The sequence below is a fragment of the Cinclus cinclus genome, chromosome 5 (genome assembly GCF_963662255.1).
Source record: "Cinclus cinclus chromosome 5, bCinCin1.1, whole genome shotgun sequence".
In the NCBI taxonomy this organism is placed as follows: Eukaryota; Metazoa; Chordata; class Aves; order Passeriformes; family Cinclidae; genus Cinclus; species Cinclus cinclus.
Window position 1 is genome coordinate 43,213,868 of NC_085050.1, and position 26,140 is coordinate 43,240,007.

A 26,140-nucleotide genomic window follows, 5' to 3' on the forward strand; every position below is an offset into this window, starting at 1 on the left:
CTCTTAACTCAATACTGCCTCAGTACAGTCACATGTATTTTATACCACTCTGACCACTTATCAAGAAAATTAATGACTGAGACATAGGCACAAACACACTTTAAGCAATTTGTATTAAACCAGAGGTATTCTGATTTTCAAATTTTGACCATTTGTCCATGGGCCAGGACTTCGCATATTCATTTTTACATTGAGTTGCTTGATTCTCAGTTACAACTAAAACTTGGATTACCTGATTAAAATAAGAGAAGAAACTCTTTTGTAGTCAAGAGGTGTAAAAATTACACCAACTTTTCTAGTTTCCAGGGGCTGTAAACTTAACCAAAGCATCTCAGAACTGCATTTCTTGCTGATGAGGTCCTCTTGATGTGCATTCTGCTAAACAAAAAATGCACTTCTTAATCACAGAAAAGATGTGTTTAAAGATGTAAATAAAGAATGCACTGTATCACTACTTAGCAACACCTAGAATATTTTTGGCAAGGTGAAGAAACTGCTAACTAACTTGTTATACCAAAGTCTTTCCCTTTGACAACATAAAACATCTAATAAGATTGTTTATTTGAGCAAAAGTTCATTACTACTGCACTTATTATGAGGAATGTATTACTTCATTATTTAAAACAGCTTTTATTTGCTCCGATGGTAAAGAAATAGTTTCTTTCATATTCAAGGAATCCTGAAACACTTCACAACACAAGAACTGACAATGTACTGCTTGCATAGGGAAATGTGGCAATCATTATACCCTCAGCATATGACGTACAACTTCATTGAAGTGAGAAAGGGACTGCTGGAAAATATGCTGATCATTTGAGTCACTGGAAAGAAGCCAAAGAGCATTCTCTACTATATTAACTGAAAACCAGAATTACCAGAAGTTCACTTGGTCTGGAAATAACATTTAAAAAAAAATACTGTTGCTTATTCTTCCTGCCTTTGAAAAATGAAAATAGCCCCATAACTTGCTCTTCCAGAACTGAGGGTCCCCTCTTAGAAAGGGATGATCAGATACCTATAGCAGTCAAAAAGCCCATGAATATTCCAAAATAGGCTCTCACTTGGTTGTTTCTCAGCTTATGGGTGTTATACTAACAGCTTTTCTCATCTTTTTCAGTTCAAAATGCTTTTATTTTTAGTCTATTTTATGAAAAACAGTACAGAAAAACTACAAGAACTTGCACAAAACTTGCATTTAATAGTCAGTATTTATTAAAAGCAAGCCATGAATGACATTTGAAAACTTCCCCACGTCATTCCCTACAAAGATGAGCCCAACAATTCACATATAAACTGGCTAGAGAAATTATGACAAAAATTTATGCAAAAATTTAAATATTAACAACTATTGTTATTAACAATTATTGTTAACAACTAATATTAACAACTACTGATTTGGTTAACAAGGCAAGATCCCTCTCATATGTGCTGAAAATCTATCTAACCATACACATTCCCCATATCTCTTCAAATCTAATGAAAAACATGTATTGCACACACTGATGTGAAGATCTACAGCTATTTTTTCATTTGGCCAAGAGTATGGTGTGTGGGAGTGTGGAAGCTCACTCCTATCCCTATGCTACCTTTTTCAAAGTGCCTACAGGCTAGGATTTATGAACTGCTGTCTTGTCTCTTTTGCAACAACTCTTACAACTGTTGCCAGAAAGGAAAGGTCAGCTTTGATTAGCACAGCAAACATACTATTTTCTTTTTAAAAGGTACAAATATTTCATTAAGGTCTTAAAGCATATGTGCAGAAATATGTATCTACACAAGACATCTAAGATTAAGCTGCAGCATGACCAAAGAGCAAGGTAAATACATTAACTCTGGGCTTTTCCACAAACAAGAAGTCGTAAGAAGAAATTCTCTGGGTATTCTGGATAGTACTCTGGTCACAAGAATATGCCAGCATCCCAGATACAGCATTTTCTCTGTCATCCACGACGCAACACCTCAGGGTTTAAGCACAGCTCAGCACTGGTGTGCCGCAGTCAAGTGTTACCATACTCATGCAAAAATTAGGCAATGGGAACTGGAGAGAACCATGACATTCCAAACCCGAATCCAGAAGTTGCAATGTCTGAAGCTGAGATGTAGAAATCCTGGCTCCTCCTCCCTTGAGCTACCCAACACTACTTCCCTCTACTGAGAAGATAACCAGCCAGCTCCTGGCATCATCAACTCCACAGCCTAACATTTCGTTGTCAGTCTGGAGCCAAGGGTGAAGTCACAACAACACGTCCACATGCTTGCAGGAAGGCATGCATGCACTTCCTCTCTACAACTGTATTCAAAACTGACCCAAAGCCTAAAAATATTTAACTGCAAAGATACAAACCTGATGAAGAATCAAGAAAACACTGTGAAAATGCTTTAAAATGCACTTGTGAGGAACCCAGAAGTAGCATAGCTAGGAAAAAAGGAAAAAAGAAGAGGGAAAAAACAAAACAAAACAAAAACTTTCTCTAGTGTGTCACACCACTACTACCAAAATTAGCCATCTTACCCTGTGAGAACATTCATCCATTAGCCTGAATTCAGTGGTTGTGAAATTAATAGCTTGCACATTTATGCCAAACCTAAATAAACAAAAACAAAAAGTTAGCCCAGCCTTGTCAGAACTGTATTGACTTATTTTCATATTCTGGCATCTGTTCTTAAATAAAGACTACTTTTACAAATTTCACAATGTGAAATATGGCAGAAATGTTTGTATTTCAACAGAATACACTGCAAATCAGTTTTATGTGGATTATGCACATTTGGAAAACAGGAAAATGGCTGGGCATTTTAGGCCTGTCAGTGTAGAATATTGAAAAAGATCACAGTCAAGAAATAGAATTCCCCAACGCCACATAAATACCAATTCCCCAAAGCTCTTCCTGCTCACATAACTGTTAATAAATAATAATTATTAAATCTCATAATTTACTCAAATATCCCTCTTTCTGCTCATGATTTTTTGGGATAAATTCCTGTTTTTCATCGCATAATTTTCAAATTAAATTCACTTAAAGTAACTGATTTTTGTTTTGCTCAAATGTAAATTGTAAGCATTTGACATTAGGTATTAAAAACTGACATAAGAAAACCAGTATGCAAAACATATATTATAGAGGACAAACGGACCTCCAGCCACTGAACTGAAAATTAATTTGTCACAACTGTCTATGACATTATCTTTAAAAGAATCAGATAATGGATGTGGTTTGTGGTGAACTTAGAAGATCTGCAAAAATCAAAGTGTGCAAATACAGAGAAAATGTAATTGAAAACCTCTAGAAAGATTCTATGTAGAAATCATATTTAGTATGCAAACAGATGCCATTATTAATGTGCATATATATACAGACATATTATATGCACATGCATGTACCTATGTAAAGAAATGAGGTTAAGGAAGCAATTACACAGGGATTTGGACCCCAAATAACAAATTACACCTAAGCACAGGAGTAATCCCACTGTCTCTAACCACACAGTCCTACTAACTGTGAAATTTTTTCAAAGGTAAATGTGGCAGGTGTAAGTTATTTTGGTGAATTTCAGCTCACTCACCAGGTACCGTTATTAATCATCTAACTCTTCTCTAGACTTCTCATTAGATCATCTCAATTCTAAAACAGAGAGTCTAAAAAACGCAGAAACATTTACTTAGCTGACCCTAAACATTTATGTTGAGGTTGCTCCCTCTGGACCTGCATTTTTCTTCCTGCTTCCTGTTTCCTCTTCAAACAGGTTATTACTTATGGAAAGGCTGAGATGAAAACTTTTGCTGGTGGGATGGTTCAGATACCTTCCTTTCACTGATCTCTCTACAGACTCCATAGATACTAACTAGCACTGGGAGATGCATAATCTCAACTCTGTAAGTTGTTCACCTCACTTTGGCAGCTTGCACTAAGCCTCAGATCCTAGAAGATGACCAACTATAATTTATATCTGGCAGACACAAACTTGCTTAAAACATATTCAATTTGTGTTTTATCAACGATGAGGTACATTACAAAGGCATGCACCATATACAGGAAGCTGCCCCGAACATGGCTGTATTTTCCAAAACGGGTAAGAACATAATCCCCACCAAAGTCACACTCTGAGAAACTAAATAAAACCCAGTAAGTAACAATCATAAGGCATAGAAAATAAGATCTTTTCAAAGCAAAAACAGTATCCTGAGGTAATTATTACCATTTGTTCAGCAGACTCAGTGAAGCTTGGGGATCAGGGTAATAAGAAAGAGGCAGAAGCTGCAACATAACTGGGAAGGATGAAGGGTTTCTTAGTACGAAATATCTTACCTAAATAGTTTGGAGGGGAAAAGAAAGAGTTAAAAACTACATAATTGAGAAATGGTTGGTAAAATATTCAGCACTAGCAATATAATCTGCATTTTCAAGGGAATTCAACCTGGCTTCTGTCTCAATGCAGTGTTAATCATACATGTGCAACCGCATGTAACAGCGGGAAAAGTCTCCACAATGTCATAATTTGCAAGATCAGCTATGAGTGCATTTTTAACCACGTATACAAAAATACTGTCCCACTCCCCAAAGAACCTTTTCATTTGGATTTTGATTTATGCAAGTAGATGTGAACCAAGCTCTTGCACAGAAGAAAGTGAAGTTAGTGAGGTGCCACCTTTTCTTAGAGAAGTCTGAATGCAAGCAGGTTATAAAAATTTCTGTAATGACTAACAATTAATTTGGACAAATGAAATATTAAGGTAATTCACAATATGTGCATATGAAAACAATTTCCATATGACTGCTTCTGGCCTAGGCTACGTTAGTAGAGACGTAGAGACAAACAAGAAATAAACAATTGCCAGTGTGACTGAAAGATACATTGCTCCGCAAGTGTATTATCTGTCATAAATGTTTTACACACTTCTGCTACAAAATGCAGTGGCATGAGGAAGGGCATGCTGTATGGCTTTGCATGCCTCACCAATGACAACACACCCTATCCCTAGTCCTATGTTCAATTATTTTACCACAAGCACGTAACTTACACAATGAACACAGGAAAGCTTTAACAATTACAAAAAATAGTTGGTTAAAACCTACACTGCTTTACTCCTCTCCTAGAACTGAAGTATTACAACTAAGAAGCTATAAAACTTATCAAAGAGCCAAAGGGATATAAATTTAGTATCCTAACTGAAATCAAAACACCAGCGCATAAAACAGTATGAAAAGGCTAAGCAGCACCAAATATTAACCACAGACTGTTATTTAAACAAGCTAAATATATATCAACTCAGAAAAAAACATAGTAACAACCATCCTCACCATACTACTTTTAACAGCTGTGGCACTAAAATTGAGTGCAAGGCCAGGCTCTGTAGTCAACCGTGGCAAGAAAAAGGCAAATGATTCCTCTTCAGAATTCTTCTGCTGAGTAAAGCGAGCCAGTGCTAAAATACTTCTCCTGTTTTATCAGCAAAGGCAGAAAACTTCGTTAGTTTCTTTTTTCTTCTTTCAAACAAACAAACAACAACAAGATGATTTGCCAGGATCTATAATTGCATGAACTTATCTTTTCTTGAAAATGGTCTCTACAAAATAAAGTCCATAAAGCTGTAGCCTAGTAGCAGAGAGTCAGCATAACTTCTGTGTATGTAGGCCATGGACTGAAAATTTCGAAAGCCATTCAAAGACCCTGAGAAAACTGCTATGCAACCTGTTGATGAAGGACTCATGCAACTCCAGAGATGAGCTGGTAAAACCTGCTTGGACTGCTTTCAGGTCAGGCAGCCCTGGTGAGATAACTATAGTCAGAATATTATTAACATTCTAGGCTGAAAAGCTTACTTGCGGCTGGCAGTGCCTTGAAATGAAAGCTGGGGGTGTCTGGGGTGGTCTGAGACTCCACATGCTTCAAGAGAACTAAACTGAGTGTAGAAAAATGGACCAAAATGCTTTGTTCTAATTAAGAATACCTCAGAATAAAAACGTTCTTTCTTACAACCCTGTATTGGCTTGAATTAAGAACAGATTCTGTACAGACCTGCATGCTTCCCCATGTCTTATTTTTTGCCATCTTTCATACAGGTCACTTGCAAGCTCGGAATCCACATCCCAGGCAGAATGGTCCAGCGAGAGACTCTTCTGCCAAAGCAGATTTGCTAAAAGGATAATAGATTTTTCAGATTTTACAGAGGTAATATTTGCTCCTTTCATCTATCTACTTCTGAACGCGAGTACTCGGTATCAGAAAAGCATCCATACCTAAAACAAAAAAGGCAACCTATTTTTCCCCTTCAAAGTGAGAATATGCAAGGGTATATATATTATTTTCCATATCAGATTTGCGTAACAGAATACATCTGCAAAAACAAAGTAACCCTATGTCCAAACAAGAGAATGGGTATTGCATAGGCTGTGTATGCTCAAGTAAGCCCTTTTTACTGCTGATATTTCTAATGGATGCCACTGAAGAGTAACCATGTTATCAGTAGTCTACATAGTACTCTGTACTGTTAGTAGTAAAGTATCAAGATAATATACTACACAGTGGTACAAAAATATAGTAGCATAGCACAGCAGGGAACAAAACAATTCCCAGAGTTTGGCAACAGTCTTTTAATATTAGCTTCTTTTTTAGATGCTGATATTTTTCACAAATTCTTCTTAAGATAAACAGCAAAGCTTTACACCAGTCTAAAGATCAGTGCATTTTAGAAAGTTACACTCATATTGGTTCAAGCATTTTCATACAGTAGAAAGTAGTTAGAAAAACAAACTTCTTCAGAAAGAAAACAAAAATTACTTATTTTTAAAGTGTACATACGTCATTTAACAATCCTTAATGTTTAAAGTAATTAACTGAGACTGGTGATTACTGGAATAATCCAATTACAATTTCTTTAGGTCAGTATTTTCAGGCTCATGCATTAATAATTTCTGTTTAACAAAGACTAGTATCCTACAGCAGAAGGCAGAATACCTGTAAGTACAGATCTCATGTGTATTATTAGAATGAAAATAAAGTAAGCAAAAAGGATTCGGTTGTATCAGCCATATTCCTTCACTGAGATTTTTAAAGAAAAGAACTAAACAAAAACCCACAAACATTTGCTTCTGAGATATGTACCTTGGCATGTAAATGTCTCAGTAACTGTTCAAGTCACATGTTTCTGTATGACACCTTAATTCTCCTTTTCACATCTGACTGATGACTACTGCCTTCCTCATATCCTCACACAAAAATACATGTTAGGAAACATCATCTTGAAAACACCTCCAGGAGAGCAGTCAAACATTTAAAGCCTATGATACCGGTCACCTTCTGAAACTCCTTAATGCACAGAGAATAAAAACTACTGTTCTGAATTAGCTTTTATTAAGTTCAACATTCTTTAGGTGGTATCATGCCATGTAATACCTATCGCTGTATTTAAATGCCTGCCAGGTACTTAAAACAGCTCCCAGCACTACAGTATCTGGAGATAGATTCCCCAGTTCCAGAAAAATGGACCTCTTCTTTCTGTTTCATATGATACAATGTTAAGGATGCTGTTTTATAAGCCTGACAAACCATATTTCGCTGAAATCTATGGCATTATTGCTGTGGAAAAGAGAGAAAGAAAAGGCCTTCAGATTTATCTCTGGATACAGGCAAATATTGGTCAACATTTTTTTGCTGTTTTTCATCAAAGAATTCCCAGTATCTGGGCCCAGGTTATGCACATTTTCTAATAACTTTGAGTTGGTGGACAGTTTTACCATTCTACCACAACATCTCTCATGAAAATGTGTATGAAGAAAGAAAAGGGCAATATATCACCAATGAGAACTTAGAGGAGAGTCTTAAATACTAAAACAAAAACAAAATGTTTCAAGACAGAACAACAGCTGAGCAAGTCCTATGGAATTAGATGTCTGAAATACTGCACCAAGTACTCAGAACCCTCAGCTGCTTATATACTCCCAGAAAAGTAGATTTTTTTTAAAAAATGTAAAACTAAGTACTTGCATGAACAATCTCAATATTCTCATTACAAGTCCAGCTATACAAAATGAATTTGCTACAATAAAACTACAGTCAGATGCCAAAAAATACTTAGATGATACTACCTGAATCAGACTGTCCCAAGTAGCACTGAATATCACAGTGGGCAACTGCTTCAAAATTAAGATCTCCCTGCTGGAAAAACAAAACAAAAATATGACAAAACAAGAGAACAAATCTCAGTTTCTCAGTGCATAATTTCAGAGAGTCAAATAAGAGAATTAAAGCCTTGAATTAAGACAATTAAATACCAAGAGAACTGTAAGTCCATCGCTGTTCAATTCTGGGGACTTAACTTCTCATGCTACAGAATGGGTCATCAGAGTGGTCTGGAACAGCGCTTTTCTTTCAGGATTAAGAACAAATTTCTGGCCTGACAGAGACACTGCTGTAGCTGGGTTTGCAGTGCCTAACAATAATTCAACACACACAATTGAACACAATACCTTGGACACACTCGAATATATCTGCAGAGGTATTTCAAACATCACTCCCACATTTGTGTACAACCAAATACTGGAGAGCACATTCGTTGCAGTGTCTTTCACACTGAGTTTCAAAGAAAATACATTCCAGCAGCCAGGAGGTAGAGTCAAGGGTTCAGCAAAGTTCAGGATCTGAAAAGAATCAAATGACAGCTGAATTCAAATTGGTACAGCATTTTCTGATGCAGGTGGTACCTTGAAAAATGCAAACTTTCTCATCCTTTGTGTTTTTGCTGATCCATACTGTGCACTTATGCAAACCTCAATATCAAAACATAAAATGAGCCATTTAGATGCCAACATCATGTGCTTATTCACAAATCAGATTTGCCTCATTTGAACCAAGCAGTTGTACCAGTAAATTATCAGCTTTTCAGCTCATCTATGTACTAAAGGCTTCCACTATGAAGCAATGCTAAATCCTAGAGAGCAAAAACACACACATTCAACAATTCTGAGAACAGAGCAGTGGTCTGTAATTTGATGCATCTGTAGCTGCAACCCAATGAAAGAACAGTTGTCAATAAAACAATACAAAAGTAAGCTGGACAGTGTATAATGCCTCTTAAGACAGTAACCTAATCACTACAGATGTACATAAACCTTTATTTTCAACTGATTCCAACCAGCTCTAAGAATACTGAGTTCTTCAAAGAACTTATTTTGTATGTCAAAAGTCCATATCTTTAAATCAAAGACAAAACATCGTACAAAAAGAATACAAAGCTTACCTTCACTATGTTCTTTGTTTCTCTGGCTACAAAGACTTCATTCAATTCAATGCTGAAGTAAAAATTGTTTGTAAACCATACGGACCAATACCCTGAAGTATTATGATGTGGTTCTATATGAAACAATGTTGCAGAAGGATCTACATCAAAATAACTGTAAGATACAGAAAAGATATACAGAAAAAAATATAAATACACCTGCTACTGTCCATGAGTACACAACAAGTAGTGTATACAAGAGAAGATGTCATAGCACACTTGTATGATGAGGCTCTTCTAAGCTTTCCCAAAGAAGAACAAAATTATTTACTTGGGAATAATTAATTATGAGAGTTAAAATTCACAAGAACCATGTAAAAGACAGGCAAAATACCGTCTTGTTATGCTATAGCACAACACTGCATATCAGAACATGAAATTGCAAAAAAGATACAGGATGAAATTGCAAAAGATGACTGAAGTAAGAAAAGACTATTCTGCTTCTGTGTTGCATTAACAAGGGTGCTGGAAACTTTATCATAGACCAAGCAAAATTTATATGATCTGAGCTGCTAAGGCACATCTTTTTACTGGCTCCTAAAATTCTTCTTGGGATAAAATACAGAATTATTGCTTTAAATGTGACAGGTCCACTTTGGCAAATGACATAGCAACAATAGGAAGAAACCTCTTCACTGACTTTGGAATCATAGAGTGACAAAGGAAGTAAACTTCATCTCTTAAAAGTAAGGTACAGTATTTTCATTATAGTATCAGTGAACATTAACAAACAAACAAAAATCCACTGTCAACCTACCCTTCCATCACAGGACAAAAAAGACAGGCTTTGAGTGTTTTCATGCCTTTCAAAAGACTGTTCTTCCTCTTGTCTGAATAAAGACTTTCACTGTCACAGGATGCAGCTGGGAAAGAGCAGACACTGAATACATCAGCTAGAAGCATATTCAAAATTATTTTCATGTGAAAATTTGCAAGAACACTAAAAAAGGGAACCTTTGCTGATGCAATCCTCACACAGGTGAGCAAAGCATCTAACTGAGTTCTAAGACTCAATATTTTCAGAGGTTTCAAACCTTGCCTTAAGAAGTATCCATGAATGCTAAACACCTTCAACAAATACACACGCAACAAGGCTGTGAAGAGCAACCCGACCAATTTTAACCACACGTCATTGGCACAGCATTCTTACTTATCAGAGCACACTGCCTCCTTTTAGTAAGTGGAAAACTGCTCTGAGAAAGAGAATCACTTAACAGTCCCCTCTTTCTTCTTATCCATCCAGGCTTTCCCTAAGAAAAACATGTCTCAATGTCATTATGAAAGCAGCCTGTTTTCATTAAAGCTTAAAGTCTGTATGCTGCAGTCTAGTGGTCAGAATAAGAAATGGACTGGAGTCAAGAATGCTTAAATGCCAATCTCTGCCCTTCCACAAACATGTCTTGTTTCAGGGAAACCTCTTCAATAGCCCAGCCAAGAAATGTCATAGAAAATGACCACCTAAGCACAATAGCCTTTTAGAAAACATTCAGAGCATAAAAAACACCATAAACTATGAAAGAATGTTGAAAAAGCATATTCAATAATTATGCTTATTGTAAAATCACCTAACATTTTAACAACTGGTTTTTTCCCCTTTTTCAAGCATGTATTGCTTAGAGCCTTCAACCACCATAAGAGGAGCCATATATACACAAAAAGGTATTAGCAAAAATAATTCATCCTGCTTTTCCATGAAGTCTAGACAAGTTGATTTTGAGATCTTTCAGAGTCTCTGCTAAAAAAACCTATGCCTTTATTAGCAATCAAATCCTATTTAATCCTATTATCTCTAAATATGCGCATCCTATACCTTTACAAGAAATAGAAGCAACTTTTGTGAAGTTAGTAGATGATGAGGATAGCAGTACTGGCTCAAACTCCACAGCTGATGTGTCTTTTTGTGACAACTGCTGTATTTCCTGCATGAAGACAAGACAAATGATTTTTATAGCAGTACTACCATTATTAGTGTTGCAGCTCTTCGTCAAATTTGCATGCCACCATCTGCCATTTTCTCGTATCTTCTAAATCAACACACAAATTTTTATTCAAGTCAACAGCTCTTACATATTATAAAAAAAATTCCATCACTGAACTACAACATGTCATCTCAAAGAGCTATCAGACATTTGGACACACTTAAAAAGCTTAGAAATGTGACATCTGCCACCAGCAAAATCAATCTGCTCTTAGAGAAAACTAATTCCCTAATCAAATTCACCACCCTAAATTATGACTTCCGGAAGCCCACGATTACCTGTATATGCACAAGGCTGTTTCCAGAATGCATGATATACACATCTACTGATGAATGACCTGTCCAAAAGAATAAACACCAGGGTTAAGTTCTCCAAGGACAGAAACACTGGCTTTGTCAGACGCTCACAGGAGAAGCAATCCTAATTTAAATTTTAAAAACTTTGTGTAACAGATACCCTTGTAAAAAGGAGGAACTATTAGCATCTTGAGCTGGCAAACATTTGAGAGAGGAGTAAAAATCCACTCAACAAGATTTTTAGCCACAAACATGCAGGCAAGCTTCAATAGGGAATAGTCATTATCCCTTAAACCATGTATCGAACACAACTTCCCCCACCTAGGGGCAGGGAGATAGGAGTTAGCAGCAGAAGAACAGCTGCTGATGAAGTAACTTTCTAAGGGCCAGTCTACCAAAATAGCAGGTGAGAGTCCAGTAAAAACTGTTCTGTACCACACACAGCTGAACAATATCCTGGCTCACCTGCTTTAAAATGCAACCATTCCCAGGAAATAATACTAAACCAGATTCAGCACACAGGACCATTCCTGATTTGAGCCCAATCATCTGGTAGGTAGCAAACGACTGCCTAAAGCAACAGCAGACAGGGTAACAGCTTTCACCTGCTGGTAAGATGGTACAGCTATGTTGGGGAACCACACTTGGTCACTGGCAAAGCTATGTTCCCATCCACAGGACAGTAGGAAAACGTAGAGGATCAAAAGAAGGGCAGCAGGATAGAAGAAGAGATGACCATACTACAGTCCTTCCACAAGGAAGATAACTTGAGTATTTTCTCTTGCTTATGCTTGTATTAAATCTGGCATGAAAGGACGTTCCCCACCTGACCAGCCACAATTTCTAACAATGTGTACGGTTTGCTCAGCTGCATGAAAGCAAGACTGCAAGTGCCAGCTTCCAAAAGAGAGTTAAGGAATTGATTATGAGCTCCACATACCCCATAGCTATTTACAGCACTTACTCTTCAGCCTTTCTAGCTGGTTAGTTCCCCCCTGCAGACACTGCCTACCTGTTGTCTCACTCTAGGTGCTAACTTCCCACCAACAGCTAAATTCAAAAGGCTTATAGGACCAACCTCTAGCACAGGCAGGACTTATAATTGCACTATATTTAACAGAGAACAGTCCTAAAACATAATTCCAGTACTTTAACTATCAAAAGTGTTAACAGTGAGCACCCTTGACAGAACAGATGGGAACAATTTTCTACCAGCATCAGAATAAATGTACATCCACAATTCAGCATTAATAAGCCCTGGCATCTCACTGGCAGCGAACCACATTTACAGTGGGTATTTCAGTTTCAGGTCTGTGAAATACCATATCACAGAACAGGCACAAGGTAAACAGCACATATTGTGGATTTTGTTTTGTGTATATTGCATCTACTGTTTTGTGACAAGATTTTGAAATGTATTTCTCAAAAGATAAAAAGATCATGTTCCTTTTCAACAAGTATGCTAAAAAATATTATTTTAATCTGGATTCTTAAGCAGTTTCTTCTTCAATCGAAAAGGAAAACCAGCAGAAATGCTAAAGAAAGCTACTTTAATAGACTGCAAGACTCTATAAATCATTTTAAATCCCCCAGATCTGTAGGATTTGCAGCATAAAGAAACTGCAAGGAGTTGATTGTTTTGCCTGTGGAACTCTAGCTTACAAGAAGAAATGGTGTGCACATCTGTATTACCTTATTACTCGACTTTTCATAATGGCCACTATCCCAAGTACTGTATAAACCACTCTGTCTTCACTGTCCCCTTATGGTCAATTTAATTAATGAGAAACTAGAAATTCAGTTGGAGAATTCAAAGGACCATGTTATCTTTTCATACTATTTAAGCAGATGCATTAGCATGGGGGACTAAAGAAAGAAAGAGATATAGTTTACAACTTTACAATTGCTACCTTTATGAAGAAAATTCTTTACAATAACTCTGCCCAACACAAATTGTCTGTAAGCTGTGTTAAACTGAACTTATCTGGCTTCCCTTACTTGTGAAATTAGCTGTCACTGAATTTGATTCAAATTAGGATGTCAAGTTACAAATTATGTATAAAACCAAGCTGAATTACATTTAACAGGCAGATTTAGGACTTACCTGAGGCCTTTGTTCTTTCCATTACTACATAAACCATAAAAAGATTCTCCAGTAAGTATTGTCTGTGCTCCACAAAATCTTGCTGGGCATTTTCCACTCTTACTGTTAAGCTCATTTCTAGCAGCATTGGGTCATCAGACATAAAACAGCAACTCTGGAGCAAGACAAAGGGATATGGTGTGTGTGTGTGTGTGTGTGTGTGAGATGGGGGACACAACAGAAGAAAATCATTACACTAAGGAACTCTGAGAAATTAATCAAAGGTATTATCTAAGAGACAAGGTTTCCAGTACCAAAGTGCTGGCAAAACAAGTAATTGGGACCTTTACTAAAGTCTCAGCAGAAACCAAACACAGTACAGGTGCAGAGAGCACAGCAAAAGCAAAGACAAAAACAACTAAAAATTACACTGAACCTTGAGAGAATGCAAATTTATAAACTGTCTTAGTCAGCCTCACCTCAGGGACTGTAAAACAGTTGCCTTTGTTAAATCCTCTGCCTTCAATAAAATGTGCCATAAACAGACTGATGCATGTGTCTTAATGGTAGGAAGACAGTTCATGTTCACTGGTCTGTTTATAATTAATTTTTCCAAATCCTGTGTTTTTGTCTCCATTTCTCACTGAAGTAATTTTAAAAAAACAAACATACATGTACAATTCTTAATAGAAAACACCGCTTTCTGGCTAGAATACTTCAGAAAAATACAAACAGGATCTTCTTTCCATCTCTAAGTAGTGGCTGTGGTTAACACAGCTAAGTTATAGCAACTACAAAGACACAAACACCATTTTGAAAAAAAAATTAAGGCCAACAAAGCAAAATATAACTAAACAATAAACAGTGAATAACATAAATTAGTCCTGCATCAAACCACAAAGGTCACCAAATTCAGGCTCTGATGCCCTACCAGGACTGATTTGCTCAAGATGGAGGATGAGGAGAAGACTGGCTCTTAGAAATGCAGCAAAACACTTCCAGCTAATCTCAACTGGCACAAGCAAGTACAGGAGTGGGGAAATGCCTGAGCATGGAATGCCATCGCAGCTCACAAAGCATCAGAGACCCTCAACACTTGAAATGGCTGCCAATTGAAATGCTGTATGGTCCTAGATAAGGATTTGTTAGCCCCTACTCAATGCTATTGTCATTAAAGAGGAGGCTGCCACGGAGACTGGAGCACAGGTATGGCATGCCCTTGGGAAGCTCAGACCACAGGACAGACAGAGGCATTCCAGGCAGCCTCCAATGCTCGGGGGCACCTCAAGCACCTCAATGCACTGTGCACTGCAAGAACCAAACGGGGAAGTGAAGCAGCACAGGAACGCTGCCATGTATTCAGTACAGGAATACAGCTATGGAGCCTGGGCCTCATAATTCCTGGAGAAAGAGGTGCTGCCGCCACAGCACAGGTCTGTGCCTCACCCAGCAGCACACCCACGGCTGATCGGCTGATCACCGAGTGTAATCATTCAGTGATCACTGAGCAGCACCCACCTACTGTGTAAGAACACTTGAGAAGAAATGGGAAGAGGATTCAGGAGGCACTGCCCAGGACAAGGAGATAACCTACTGTCCTGAAGCCTCAGTGCTTTTGAAGGGACATCTCTGCTAACAGACTTGCCCCTCCTCAGGTCTGTCCAGCACCATGGTGGCCCTCATGCCCTGCTGAGAAACAGCCCAGGCAGCCCAGGTTTCAGCCTCTCAGCTCACTGAACACTTCTCATTGCAAACCTGACACTCGTGAAAAGTTTCCAGAAAGAAAAAATTACAGAAATCTAATAATGTTGTGCCCCACATCAGTAGTACAACACCTACACATCAGAATGCTTGGCCTGCTGGACTGGTTGTGATTTTTTGGGAGGTTTATGGGGTGGTATCTATTTTCATCTCCTTCTCTCACGAAGATTTTACCGTGCTATGACATTTAATCTATGTCAAAGTATACAATTTTATAAAAGCAAAATTCCCCTTTAAACTGAGACACTGAAAACTGCATTTTTGCTAAAACTTCTAGAGCTGTGGAAAGTGTCCCTCTAAGTTTGGCTTAAAATAAGAAGACTTACATAGATATAAAATAGTAATAAAACATACCTTAACTATCTGATGCGTGTCATTAGGTAAACAGCATTCAAGACGAACCTGTAATACAGTAGCATTCATAGTTTTTGTCTGTAAGAAAGAAAGGTGAAGAAAACATCAAACACATTGCTTCAAATGTTATATAAATCAATTTCACATACTCTAATTTATAAAGACAATAGGACTGCTTCCTCATATACGTAACACAGCAATGTGAGGAATTTTAAAAATTAATACAATTACTCTGTACAGTAGTCCAGTAATCCATCTCTGAATCTCAGAACTCCAGCAATATCTACCTACTTATTAAACTATTATTACAGATGATTACTAAATATTTATACAGCACCAGCATGAGAACTATTACAAACTTTCTTATGCCAAAAAAAAACGGTATTCAACAGGGCCTTTTTGTGCAATATAAAAGCTTATTTCCTTGTTTTCTGTGTATTTCCTTTGCTGATTGGACACTGAAATACAGTATGTAGGCCAAGAAATAATTGGTCTTGGACATGGTCTGATACATGGTCTGGCTCCATGCCAAAATGGATAGGCGTAAAATACTTGTTTTGCCTCTTTATCGACTACAATGAAAACGAAAACAAAAAAAGAAAGGGAAAGGACGACATTGACTGTGCCAGCTTGTGAAGCACTCGTAAATCTGATAAAGTCAAGTATAGTTCCTGAAACCTGTTAATCTGGAAATCTGCACTGCCAAATTACTGGCACAAACTGCACAGCCAGTATATCTCAATTCTGAATTACATTTTAAAAACAAAAACAAACAAACAAAAACAAACAAAAAAGCCAGAATCAGAACAGCAGACCTGTCACTTTGTCAGTGCCTTTCTTACAGCCATATTTTATGCTAATTTTGAGGCTGATCTGGAACCCCCACCCTCTGTTTCTCTTGTGGTAGTGAAATACTTGAGTAGGGTATCTGCAGGTTCAGGTTTTTGAAGGTGTTGATGAAACTGACTTTAAACAATTCCAATAATTTGATGCTGAAAAGCAAAACTGAAGAAACTTTTTAATGTATATAGCACCCTATTTCATACCTTTTTATGACAAGAAAAAGGGCCAGGCAGGGGCACGGGAATAGACAGATTTAGCACGTGTAGCATTTCATGGGGTCTAGTTTTATAGAAGCAGTGCCAAAAGGAAGCCAATATTTGCATTTCCAATTCAACAGGACTTCATACCAAAATGACTGAGGCTTCACACAAGAGGGCAATGTAGCCCCTGCAAAGGTGGTTAGTGGCACTCAGACACCGACCCCAACACAGCTTTCTGGGGGACTCAAACCCCTGCTAAGTCCTTTTTTTTTTTTTTACAGATGATTTGTCCATACCAAATTTTAGAGCAGAAAAAAAAACCCACATGGCTGCTACCGGAGTTTTAACAAGGCAGTCAACTTTGGAGGTCATTTTCTGATCTGATAAAACTTGATGCTTAGAACTTCCCTTCTCAGTACTTCTTGAAAGAACACTACTGCTTTCATGGTGCTAACTAAGGATTTGTTAGCCCTTACTCAATGCCATTGTCATTTAAGGTAATGCAAGACTCCACACCCCCATTAAAAAAAATTCAGCTACATCATATTTTTCCAGCCTTTGTTTTTCTTGACCAGGTATAGAACTAACATGGGAAGTGCTGTCACCTTAAAACTGAAAATTCTAATGTACACAGGGGAAAAAATGCTACTGGGGTGTATTTGCTGTTGATCTGTTTTCTAGGGGAAATTTTTATTTCTTTGTGAAGCTATCTTCAGAACAGGAAACGGGTTCGCATTTCTCTAAGGCAGGCAGTAACGCCTAAGTGTCATACTAAATACCTTGCAGCACCGGCAGGATGGCTCTAAGTTAACGCTAAGGAGAAGATAATGCATCTGAGAAGAAAACACTGTCTGAGGCAGAGTTTCTAACCAGACAAATCCAGGACCATTATCCCAGCAGCACAACAAGCACTCCTGTAAATATCACTGCTAATCAATCGGAGCAGAAAGCTGAGTTATGCAGCCAAAGTTTGTACCATAGGCAAATCGAAAAGGAGAGGCACACCAGGGAAATCTCAGAAACAGCTCTGCAAAACACTGCCACTTCATTACCTGGTGCCTCTGTTTTGTATTAGGTATTCAGGCATACATACTTGAATGTACACACACACACTCAGCACCCACAAATCCTATATGAACTGAACAAAACCAATTGATAGAAGACACACAAATTAAATTCTTGACAGCTTTGGTAAGCTTTATCAAGTTTAAATTTTAAAGAAATAGAGGCATCTTTCAATAAAACCCTAAAAACCTGAATCATCATCCCATTTGCAAGGAGCCCCACTCGTGACAAAGAGCTAGGATTCTCGTTGGGGACAGTAGAGTAGGCAATTATTTAGAAAACAATTCATCCCACAGTGAGGTCTCAATCACACGTGACTCTCTAAAAAGATTTTCAGATGGCTCTCTAAAAGATTTTTCAAAAGATATATTATTGCAACATTACCAGGACTGTAGAGTTCAAATCACTTACTGGAGTTTGACTATTAAAAAAAAAAAAAACAGAATTAAAAAATAACAACACTGAACAATCCCCCTTTTCTTCCTGTAGGTTGATCCCTCAGAGTTCCTGTCCTGGATGGCCCTTGGCCCTAAGGTGGTATTTCCACTCTGAATGGTGTTAGTAAGCTGTCCCTGTGATAATGATTCTGAGAGTTTCATCGGTTTTTTGCTGGCAGTTATCAGGATAGTAGACCAAGAAAGTTCTACTGCCTTCCTTCCTTCCCTCCCTCTCCACACCAAAGCACCACACTTGGACCTGTTTGCTTCCCTGATCCTCTGCCCACCAGTGCAAAACATAGCTTAAGGACTGTTACATTCCTGCCAGTACTTGCAGTATTTCCTAAGTGGTTGGTTCATAAATTTTGAACTCCTCTGGGAAGCTAGCAAGGTGTTATCTGTGTCTCCTATGGTAAGACTCTCCACCCTGCATGCCACTCCTCCACTGACATTGCCACCATCCCAAACAGAGCAAGGCAGTGATGTAGCTGCCCTCTTAGTGCTGTCCAAATACTAAACAATGCCAAAAACCAGGCAACTATAGCAAAGATTACACCCAGAAGCTGTGTAAACAAAGATGAGCTATATGGGCTCCACCATCTGTTAGGGCATAGTGGTAACTAGCCGCTGCTGAGTGGCCACATGGACATACTACAGATTGATTGTGTGAGACACAGCTCTCCTTTCCTCCCAACGAGTGAGCTATGAGCCCAGATACCCTGGGATCCAGGACCACAGGTAGAGCATGCCAATCCCAACCCCTCAAAAGATGAAATGTTGAAAAGGGTAACAGAAAGATGGAGACATTCAACAGTAAGAAAAGCAAGTTTGCCTTTTTCATTTCTTATTAAGCACAAAAGTTTCTGCTTAAAAACATGCAGGAATGAAGGAGGAAGAAGAAAGGCCTTTGCGCTTAGCCCATTAAAAGATAAAAACAACACACAAAATCCACAGGAGTTAATTTTCCTCAAAAAATTTGAACACAAAACTGTTGCACATTGTACTTGCAATGGAAACTACTGTACATTTCCATCTATAATCTCCAGGTGTATGCTATATTTCCAACACAAATAACCTACAGTGTCACAATTTTACCCATACCCCTATTTACAATTCTGGCCTTGACCTTCAAAATAAATTCTTGCAAAATGAAGAAGCTACAAAAGGGGTGGTAAATTTGGTGAAGAAATAGACAGCCCATTACCAGATACTACAGAGCATGGACTCTTCAGCTTGGCAAAGTGAAAGTTCTGATGCCACCTACAAATGACTCTGATTATAAGCATCAGAAGCAGGAAGAGTTATATAAATTAAATGTGAATTTCAATATATAAAATGGCCACAAAGCAATTTAAATTGGAAGTCAGGTGTAAGTTTCCAACTATCAAAGTAGTAAGAGTAAGTATTTGGAGTAACAAGACCTCCAGCAATTCTGGTAACACCTAATAATACCTAATACCTAGCACATGATGGGACTAAATAATGTCAAAGCTGTTTTGGCCTTGTTGACCGTGTCAGTATTACTGAACAATTTAAACACAACTTTAAAACAGAAGGCAAAAAATAGACACACAGCATGCAGCTGTCTGTCTGAGATTTCCAAGTAGTCCCAGTGAACTTCAGAGGTAAAGCCACCTTTTTTGTTTCCAACTAAATGCTGTCACCCAGAGTTAGAACTCAATCATCCCAAGGTGAAAAGGGATGTGCAAATGAGGCTTATGCTATCCTGAATTTATTAAAACAGGTCTTTTATGTCAGTTAAAAATAAACAGGGGAAAAGAAATGTGCTAAGTGAGCTAAGTGAGTATGACTGGTTTGTTTTAAATGTTTCTTCACTACAAGACTCCATTTAATAGTTATGTTATGTATACTTCCGTTTGCCCATGTGTAGTCACTTACTCAAACCTCATCAACCTCTCTTCCTTCTACATCTTCTGACCTTAAAATATAAACTGGACAAAACAGAATGATACAATTTTTTTAAATGAGATCTGGATCAGAACATAAGGAAGATGAATCGAAGAAGGCCCTTTGGGAGAGGACAGCTAGCTGGAGAGAAACGTTTTTCTGAGAGGAACCCAAACTCAAATCATAAACTCCTCTCCAGTATTTAGATCTTGTCTATCATCTTCAACAGCTGAGGAGCCCATCCCACTGTTGCAGCATTTCTGCTCAAACTGAACACATGCAGTGTTTCAATTACAGCCCAGCAAAGCAAAATTACACCCAGAGCTTGGAGAATTTAGTCAACACTCTCTCCCACCTCATGTCCTACAAGATTAGTGCCAGGTGGTACCATGCTGCACTGCTAAATATGACCTCAAACTTGTACTCCATACAAGCATAGGATAATGGTTGCCATGCTACAGTGAGGAAAATGTCAAATGTTCCCCAAAGTTTCTCCACTCAAGAATTCAGACTGAACTGTAAAAAAGCATGTATGCAACTTTCAGGTACTACCTGACAACAACCCATTCAGCTAGATGTAAAGATGTAAAAATAAACAGCATCAAAAAAACTCTGCTCAGTTCTACCTCTAGCACCCCAAACTACAAAACCTGAAGATTTTTGCTTTCTTTCCAAGAGTCTGCTTTAGTATGTCCACAAGCAAGTGGAACCATGTGACTACAGGGAAGAGATTAGTATGGAGGAAAAGAAAGGGAGAGAAGGAAATTGTGCATTAATGTTGGACAGAGGTAAGACTGACCTAACATATGCATAGCAGACTGAAACATACAATTTATTTGTATTGCTGGTATTTTTTCTCATGTAGAACAGAAGGCATCACAAAGGCAATTAACACAGCTCACATTTAGATCAAGTATTAAATTTTGTTACGTGCTAAGGTATTCTAAATATGCTTTTGGAAAAACAATGTGTATAATATAACAGGAAATCTCAAAGTTCAATTTTTAAAATTAGTTATGCACTTGAGAGGTTCTATACAGACTAGAAGACTATGAAATTATCTGAGAAATTATCAATGAAATCATCAATTATTTGGTTGCAACTGCAACCAAATGACAGAAATCATTAAACTTGTTTCAACTCAAATATTTACACCTCATAAATTCAGCTTGCTGTGTTCTCCAAAGCTCATTGTGAAGATGAGGTAAGCAAAGCTGTTATCTTCAGCACTGACAGGTGCAGGAGGGTATACTGCAGCCTGACTCACAGCTCCCATTCTCATCCATGCAGCATGCCATGCTTTTTAACTTGGCTAACTGTTGGTGCAGCCCTGCTGTAAACTTGCACAGGGAACTGGCCAGAAGTAAAAAACAGAATAAACCAATACAGCTTCTGCCCTTCTTAGTTTTATGGTATAAAGTTTATTTTTTTTGTTTAGGGCAGACTGATTCTCCAGTTCAGTCAGAGCAGACCCTCACAAATAGTTTTGCCAGCACAATTTAGAGGGCACCCCACCACAGGGGCGCAAAGAACAAGTGTGAATAAATGCCAACATCTCATAAAAGCAGCTAATCACAGTAATACTGTATCTTGCAATCTCTCTTCTGCAGTCTCCGGTACTCGGATTTTTTGCTAATGTTTCTTGCATCCCAACAACCTGAAGTCAAAAATCTTTTGTGGTTAAATGGACTTAGGTTTCTCCTCTTGAAATGCATACTGTACCAGTGTGTGTGATGTCTGGATGTTCTGAATGTGTGGAAGCAGTAAGTAGGCATCTGCCAGCTGCACTTTAGATTCTTCTGGAGAAGACATCAGAGTTCCTGTTCCAAAAACCTGATATTAAAAAAAAAAAGTCATTACATCAATATTTAGAATTTCAGTTATAACAGCAACTTCCAAAACTATATTGCTAATAACAACAATCATCCCAAAAACAGATCAGTTTTTCATGTTGAATTCTTTTAAAAGACAAAAAACATACAATTCCAATGCAGAAAGTTATCATAGACATAAATAACACTGAAGAATCATCCCTCATTCAGGCATTATTACAAGGACAAAACACTCACCAGCAGAGCATCATGTTATCTCAAAAATAATCTACATTCTCCTACTATTCTCCAGGTGATTACAATACATGTATCACCATTTGAGAGTGCAGTAATTTCTGAGAAAACTGTAAGAACACTGTAAGATTCACAATTTGGATGGCTCTACTGCATTTATATTTTGCTCCACCATTGGTTTAATTTTGCTCCAAGATTAGTTTATGACAGTGAGATGCACAATAACTGGGAGGTGTGGAGCCAGGATGGATCAAGGAGGCAGGGGTTCATTAGAGGCTAACTAAAATTACTTTGGACTTTTCACTTGTATGCAACTATTTATTGTTTCTTAATAGGAAAAATCCACATATTTTTAAGCAAGTTAACAAAATGCATTCTGTCTTCACTGAAGATCTCTGACTACAGATAGAAAATACCAGAAGAAAGGGAATATGCCCTTTTTTTAAATGCAGGTAGTTATAAAGTACATTCCAATACAGTGGTACCTTGTATCCATTTGGGTGATTTTTCTGCATATACTCCTGCATAAATGCATTAGAAACATCAAATGTTTCAAGGCTTTCATGCTCTCAAGAGCACTGTAACTGTGCACTAAACACTGAAGTCATGCCTCCTTTTGAAACTCTTAAACCTAATGTGAGCTGAAAACACAGACAACTACTTCCTCTGTCTCAGATGGCTGGTGAAAATGCCCATGAAAACCAGTCTGCTATTGATTTTGCAGGAGTCAGTCCAACAGGAAACAAAACCATTTTGAGGTGGCACTGACAACTGCTTCCCTGCAACTTGTTGATAAAAGGCTGAGTTGACTGGGCACTAAATGAAGGGTGCAGGGAGGGGTGAGATGTCAAAAAGACAAGGTCAATCACTTTATAATGCACTTTTTCCTCATCTTTGATGAAATGTTCCTGCCATATTTAGCTCTAATAAATACTAGATAAATGCAACATTTGTATTAAAATCCCATGTATTTAAATTGTTACATAAGCTTTTATTTAAGAAGCTTTGTTTTTCAGCACAAGATCAAAGGAATGAAATAGCTTGATGACTGATTACAACTGTCACTCTTTTAAAATCACTTTTAAAATTCAGAGTTAAAGAGTTTTCTTCATCAAAATAAAAGCCAAGAATTTGGAGTATAGAGTGTCCCTTATAAAAATTTTTAAAAGCTAAAGATCTGCTTAAATTCATCAGTTAATCAGAAAATAGGCAGCTTTAAGGCACAACCATTATTTCAACTTGTATGTTTAAGGGCCTAAACCTCTCACCCTGTGCTACATCCCAAATGAGTTTACATAAAACCCTGCAGAGCAGCTGAAAACCACCTAAAAATATTTCCTAGTGGGTTTTTCCCAACAAATGCATTCCAGCACAGTGCAGTCTAGACTACACTAATACTTGAAACTAATTAGACCATCATCTTTTAAGTACACACATACAAATACACTTGGTTTTACCACTACAACTAGCCCCACTAACAGCAGTAATTTTAACCATAGACATGTATGTGATCATGACACTAGCACAATCTGATAAAAGGGATGAATTGGTAACATTACACCACCTGATCAGAATTCAGTGAACTTCTGAAATCCCTAAAATTATGAAAATCAATTTTTAAAACATAAGTAAATTCAAAACCCAAGTTAAAAATAAGAGTATTTCCCTGATATGGAAAGTAAGAGCAGTTACCTGATATGAAAGCACTCCATGAGATGAGGTATTTATAAATAATGAGCTTTCAATACTGCCTTCTTCTGTGGGCAGGAAGAGTACTCTGAAACCCATCTTTCCCATTGCTGGAATCACCTGCAGAGACCACGAAGAAACCTGTCTGCTTGATGCCAGCAATCACACACTCAGCACTCAGTCACAGAGCCCAAAGGACACTTCCACACGTACATCCCTATCTGTAAATCCTACTAAGCAGAATCTCAGTGCTAAGAAGTTTCATCTGTGCACAACTCTCAACTCTTAGTTCAAAGAATTGAGATCCCACATCAGTTTGTTGAGTTATGGCTGGAGTTTCTCAGCCAGCATGGGGCCTCACCAGTCAAGGCTTCTTTTTGCATAAGATCTTAACCATGCAGCACCAACAGCTTGTGACTGCTCAGAAACACTTCCCCACACAGAAAGAGATGGCTACTGCAAAATGAATCAGTGCCCCCCTGCTACACAGGCAAATCAGCCAAGCTGAACTTAGGCAATGCTCTTAGTAACTAGACAGTCTGACTGGAAGAACAATGACATTTATGTCTGCATAGTAATACCCATTCAGCTATAGTAAAAGCAAAAATCAGAGGAAAATGTAGTAAAACACCTTTGCACATCAGCAGAGGATAAAACCTGGGTTTCATCCAACTGAGATCACAGCAATTCATTCTTAACATGCATTATACTGTTATACATTGTTTACAAAAATCAGAGTTAAAATAATCAGTTAGATCATAAAGTCAATTATGCCAATTATTACAATACAAAATACATTTCATTGCATGATTTTTCAACAAATATGGAAGACCATTCAAGAGACTGAAAATTCATGGCTGAAGAACATTCACATGCCTGCGTATTACTACATAATGCTGTTTAAAGCAGAATGATATTCAAACAGCCTAACACTGAAAAATTCTTCTCTTTCTCTGTTACTGTCAAACATATTTCCTACTGTAGGTTTTGGATGGCATCTCCAAAACTAGTCTAAGTAGAAGTGAACAAAAAAAAATAGTAAAACAGAAAAAGAGTTGGAGGTCCTACAAAAAAAGCACAAAAACACAGATAGAAAAGCTTATGCCAAAGGAAGCAAGACAGCTTGGCACTTGGCCATTACGTAGCTTCCAAATGTACATCAACACTCACCTGGCCACAAGCAGGAGACACATGAAACTGTCTAGTAGCTGTAAACACTGAATTGACTACAACATCTCTATCTCTACTAGGGTTGTAGACATGCAGTATTTTAGCTCTGGGTAACCCCAGTAACCTAAAGTGAGGGGGGGAAAAAAAGAGAAATAAATTATTCACTTTATAAGCACAGGCAATGCACAAAAGAAGCAACACAAATCACCCTAAAACCTGCTGATCTGCAACAATTACCTAGTTGCAATTAATCTTTGGAAATACACCAACCAAATATTGCCTTTAGTATACAAAGGCAAATATGTAACACTGTGATGTGAGGCACACTTACCCAAATCTTGTTGGAGTAACTAGGAGTTAAAACAAGAACTCTAACAAAGCACAGAATTTTGGATGAAAAGGCTTAAATAACTGAAGCCTTGTTTTGTCAACTAAAGCAATTACTCTCTTGAGGCTTTTGCTTTAGCTAGTACATCCTAAATCCCAACATCTTAGACATCCCTCTGAAATACTCCTTTAACTCACAAGGAGACCGTGTTTCTTTCTGGTTACTGAGAGATCAAAGGCTGATTATAACTTAAGAACAATTTTTAAAGTTTTGTTAAAAGAGAACTAAGAAAAGAAATCTCATTTGTTCTACCAGTACGTTTTTCTTCGGACTCTCTGGATTTTGTCATCAGAATTTAAAGGAAACAAGAAGCTCTTCCTCCACTAGAAAGGCAATCTTTCAAAAAATGACCAACCAGCATGCAGACATCCATGCAGAATCACCTGAAATGTACACCCAGGATGCATTATATTGCCTATTAGCTTTTCCTCCTTCTCAGAACTGTGTTGATTATAACTTAAAAAACATTACAAGGCAAGAAATGCACTTCCAGCTCTGTGGAAGTTACTTACTACTTCTCTCTTTTTCACATGATGGCATGATCCCAGCTAATGCTTTTTACTCAAATGGAGCCCACTATAGCTGCTCCTCCACACTTCATTATTAACCAAAATAATGATAATA

At 37.7% G+C, this 26,140-nt stretch overlaps 1 protein-coding gene across 11 annotated transcripts in view; it reads right to left on the reverse strand.

Annotated features, from left to right (window-relative positions):
- TMEM131L (transmembrane 131 like) overlaps window positions 1–26,140 on the reverse strand; it is a 74,690-nt gene that overhangs the window by 20,084 nt on the left and 28,466 nt on the right. For 7 of the 11 annotated variants that reach the window (XM_062492885.1, XM_062492882.1, XM_062492886.1 and 4 more), the window contains 16 exons: window positions 25,129–25,252; window positions 23,962–24,078; window positions 21,926–22,036; window positions 15,751–15,828; window positions 13,657–13,810; window positions 11,535–11,593; window positions 11,088–11,196; window positions 10,035–10,140; window positions 9,239–9,392; window positions 8,469–8,639; window positions 8,088–8,157; window positions 6,019–6,136; window positions 5,301–5,439; window positions 4,198–4,307; window positions 2,513–2,585; window positions 233–378 (listed from right to left, as the gene is read on the reverse strand). In XM_062492885.1, the coding sequence (XP_062348869.1) occupies window positions 233–378; window positions 2,513–2,585; window positions 4,198–4,307; window positions 5,301–5,439; window positions 6,019–6,136; window positions 8,088–8,157; window positions 8,469–8,639; window positions 9,239–9,392; window positions 10,035–10,140; window positions 11,088–11,196; window positions 11,535–11,593; window positions 13,657–13,810; window positions 15,751–15,828; window positions 21,926–22,036; window positions 23,962–24,078; window positions 25,129–25,252 (1,839 nt within the window). Of the gene's footprint in view, window positions 1–232; window positions 379–2,512; window positions 2,586–4,197; window positions 4,308–5,300; window positions 5,440–6,018; window positions 6,137–8,087; window positions 8,158–8,468; window positions 8,640–9,238; window positions 9,393–10,034; window positions 10,141–11,087; window positions 11,197–11,534; window positions 11,594–13,656; window positions 13,811–14,114; window positions 14,279–15,750; window positions 15,829–21,925; window positions 22,037–23,961; window positions 24,079–25,128; window positions 25,253–26,140 lie in introns of those variants that run through there. The other 4 variants (XM_062492887.1, XM_062492883.1, XM_062492890.1 and 1 more) reach the window with 4 other exon arrangements.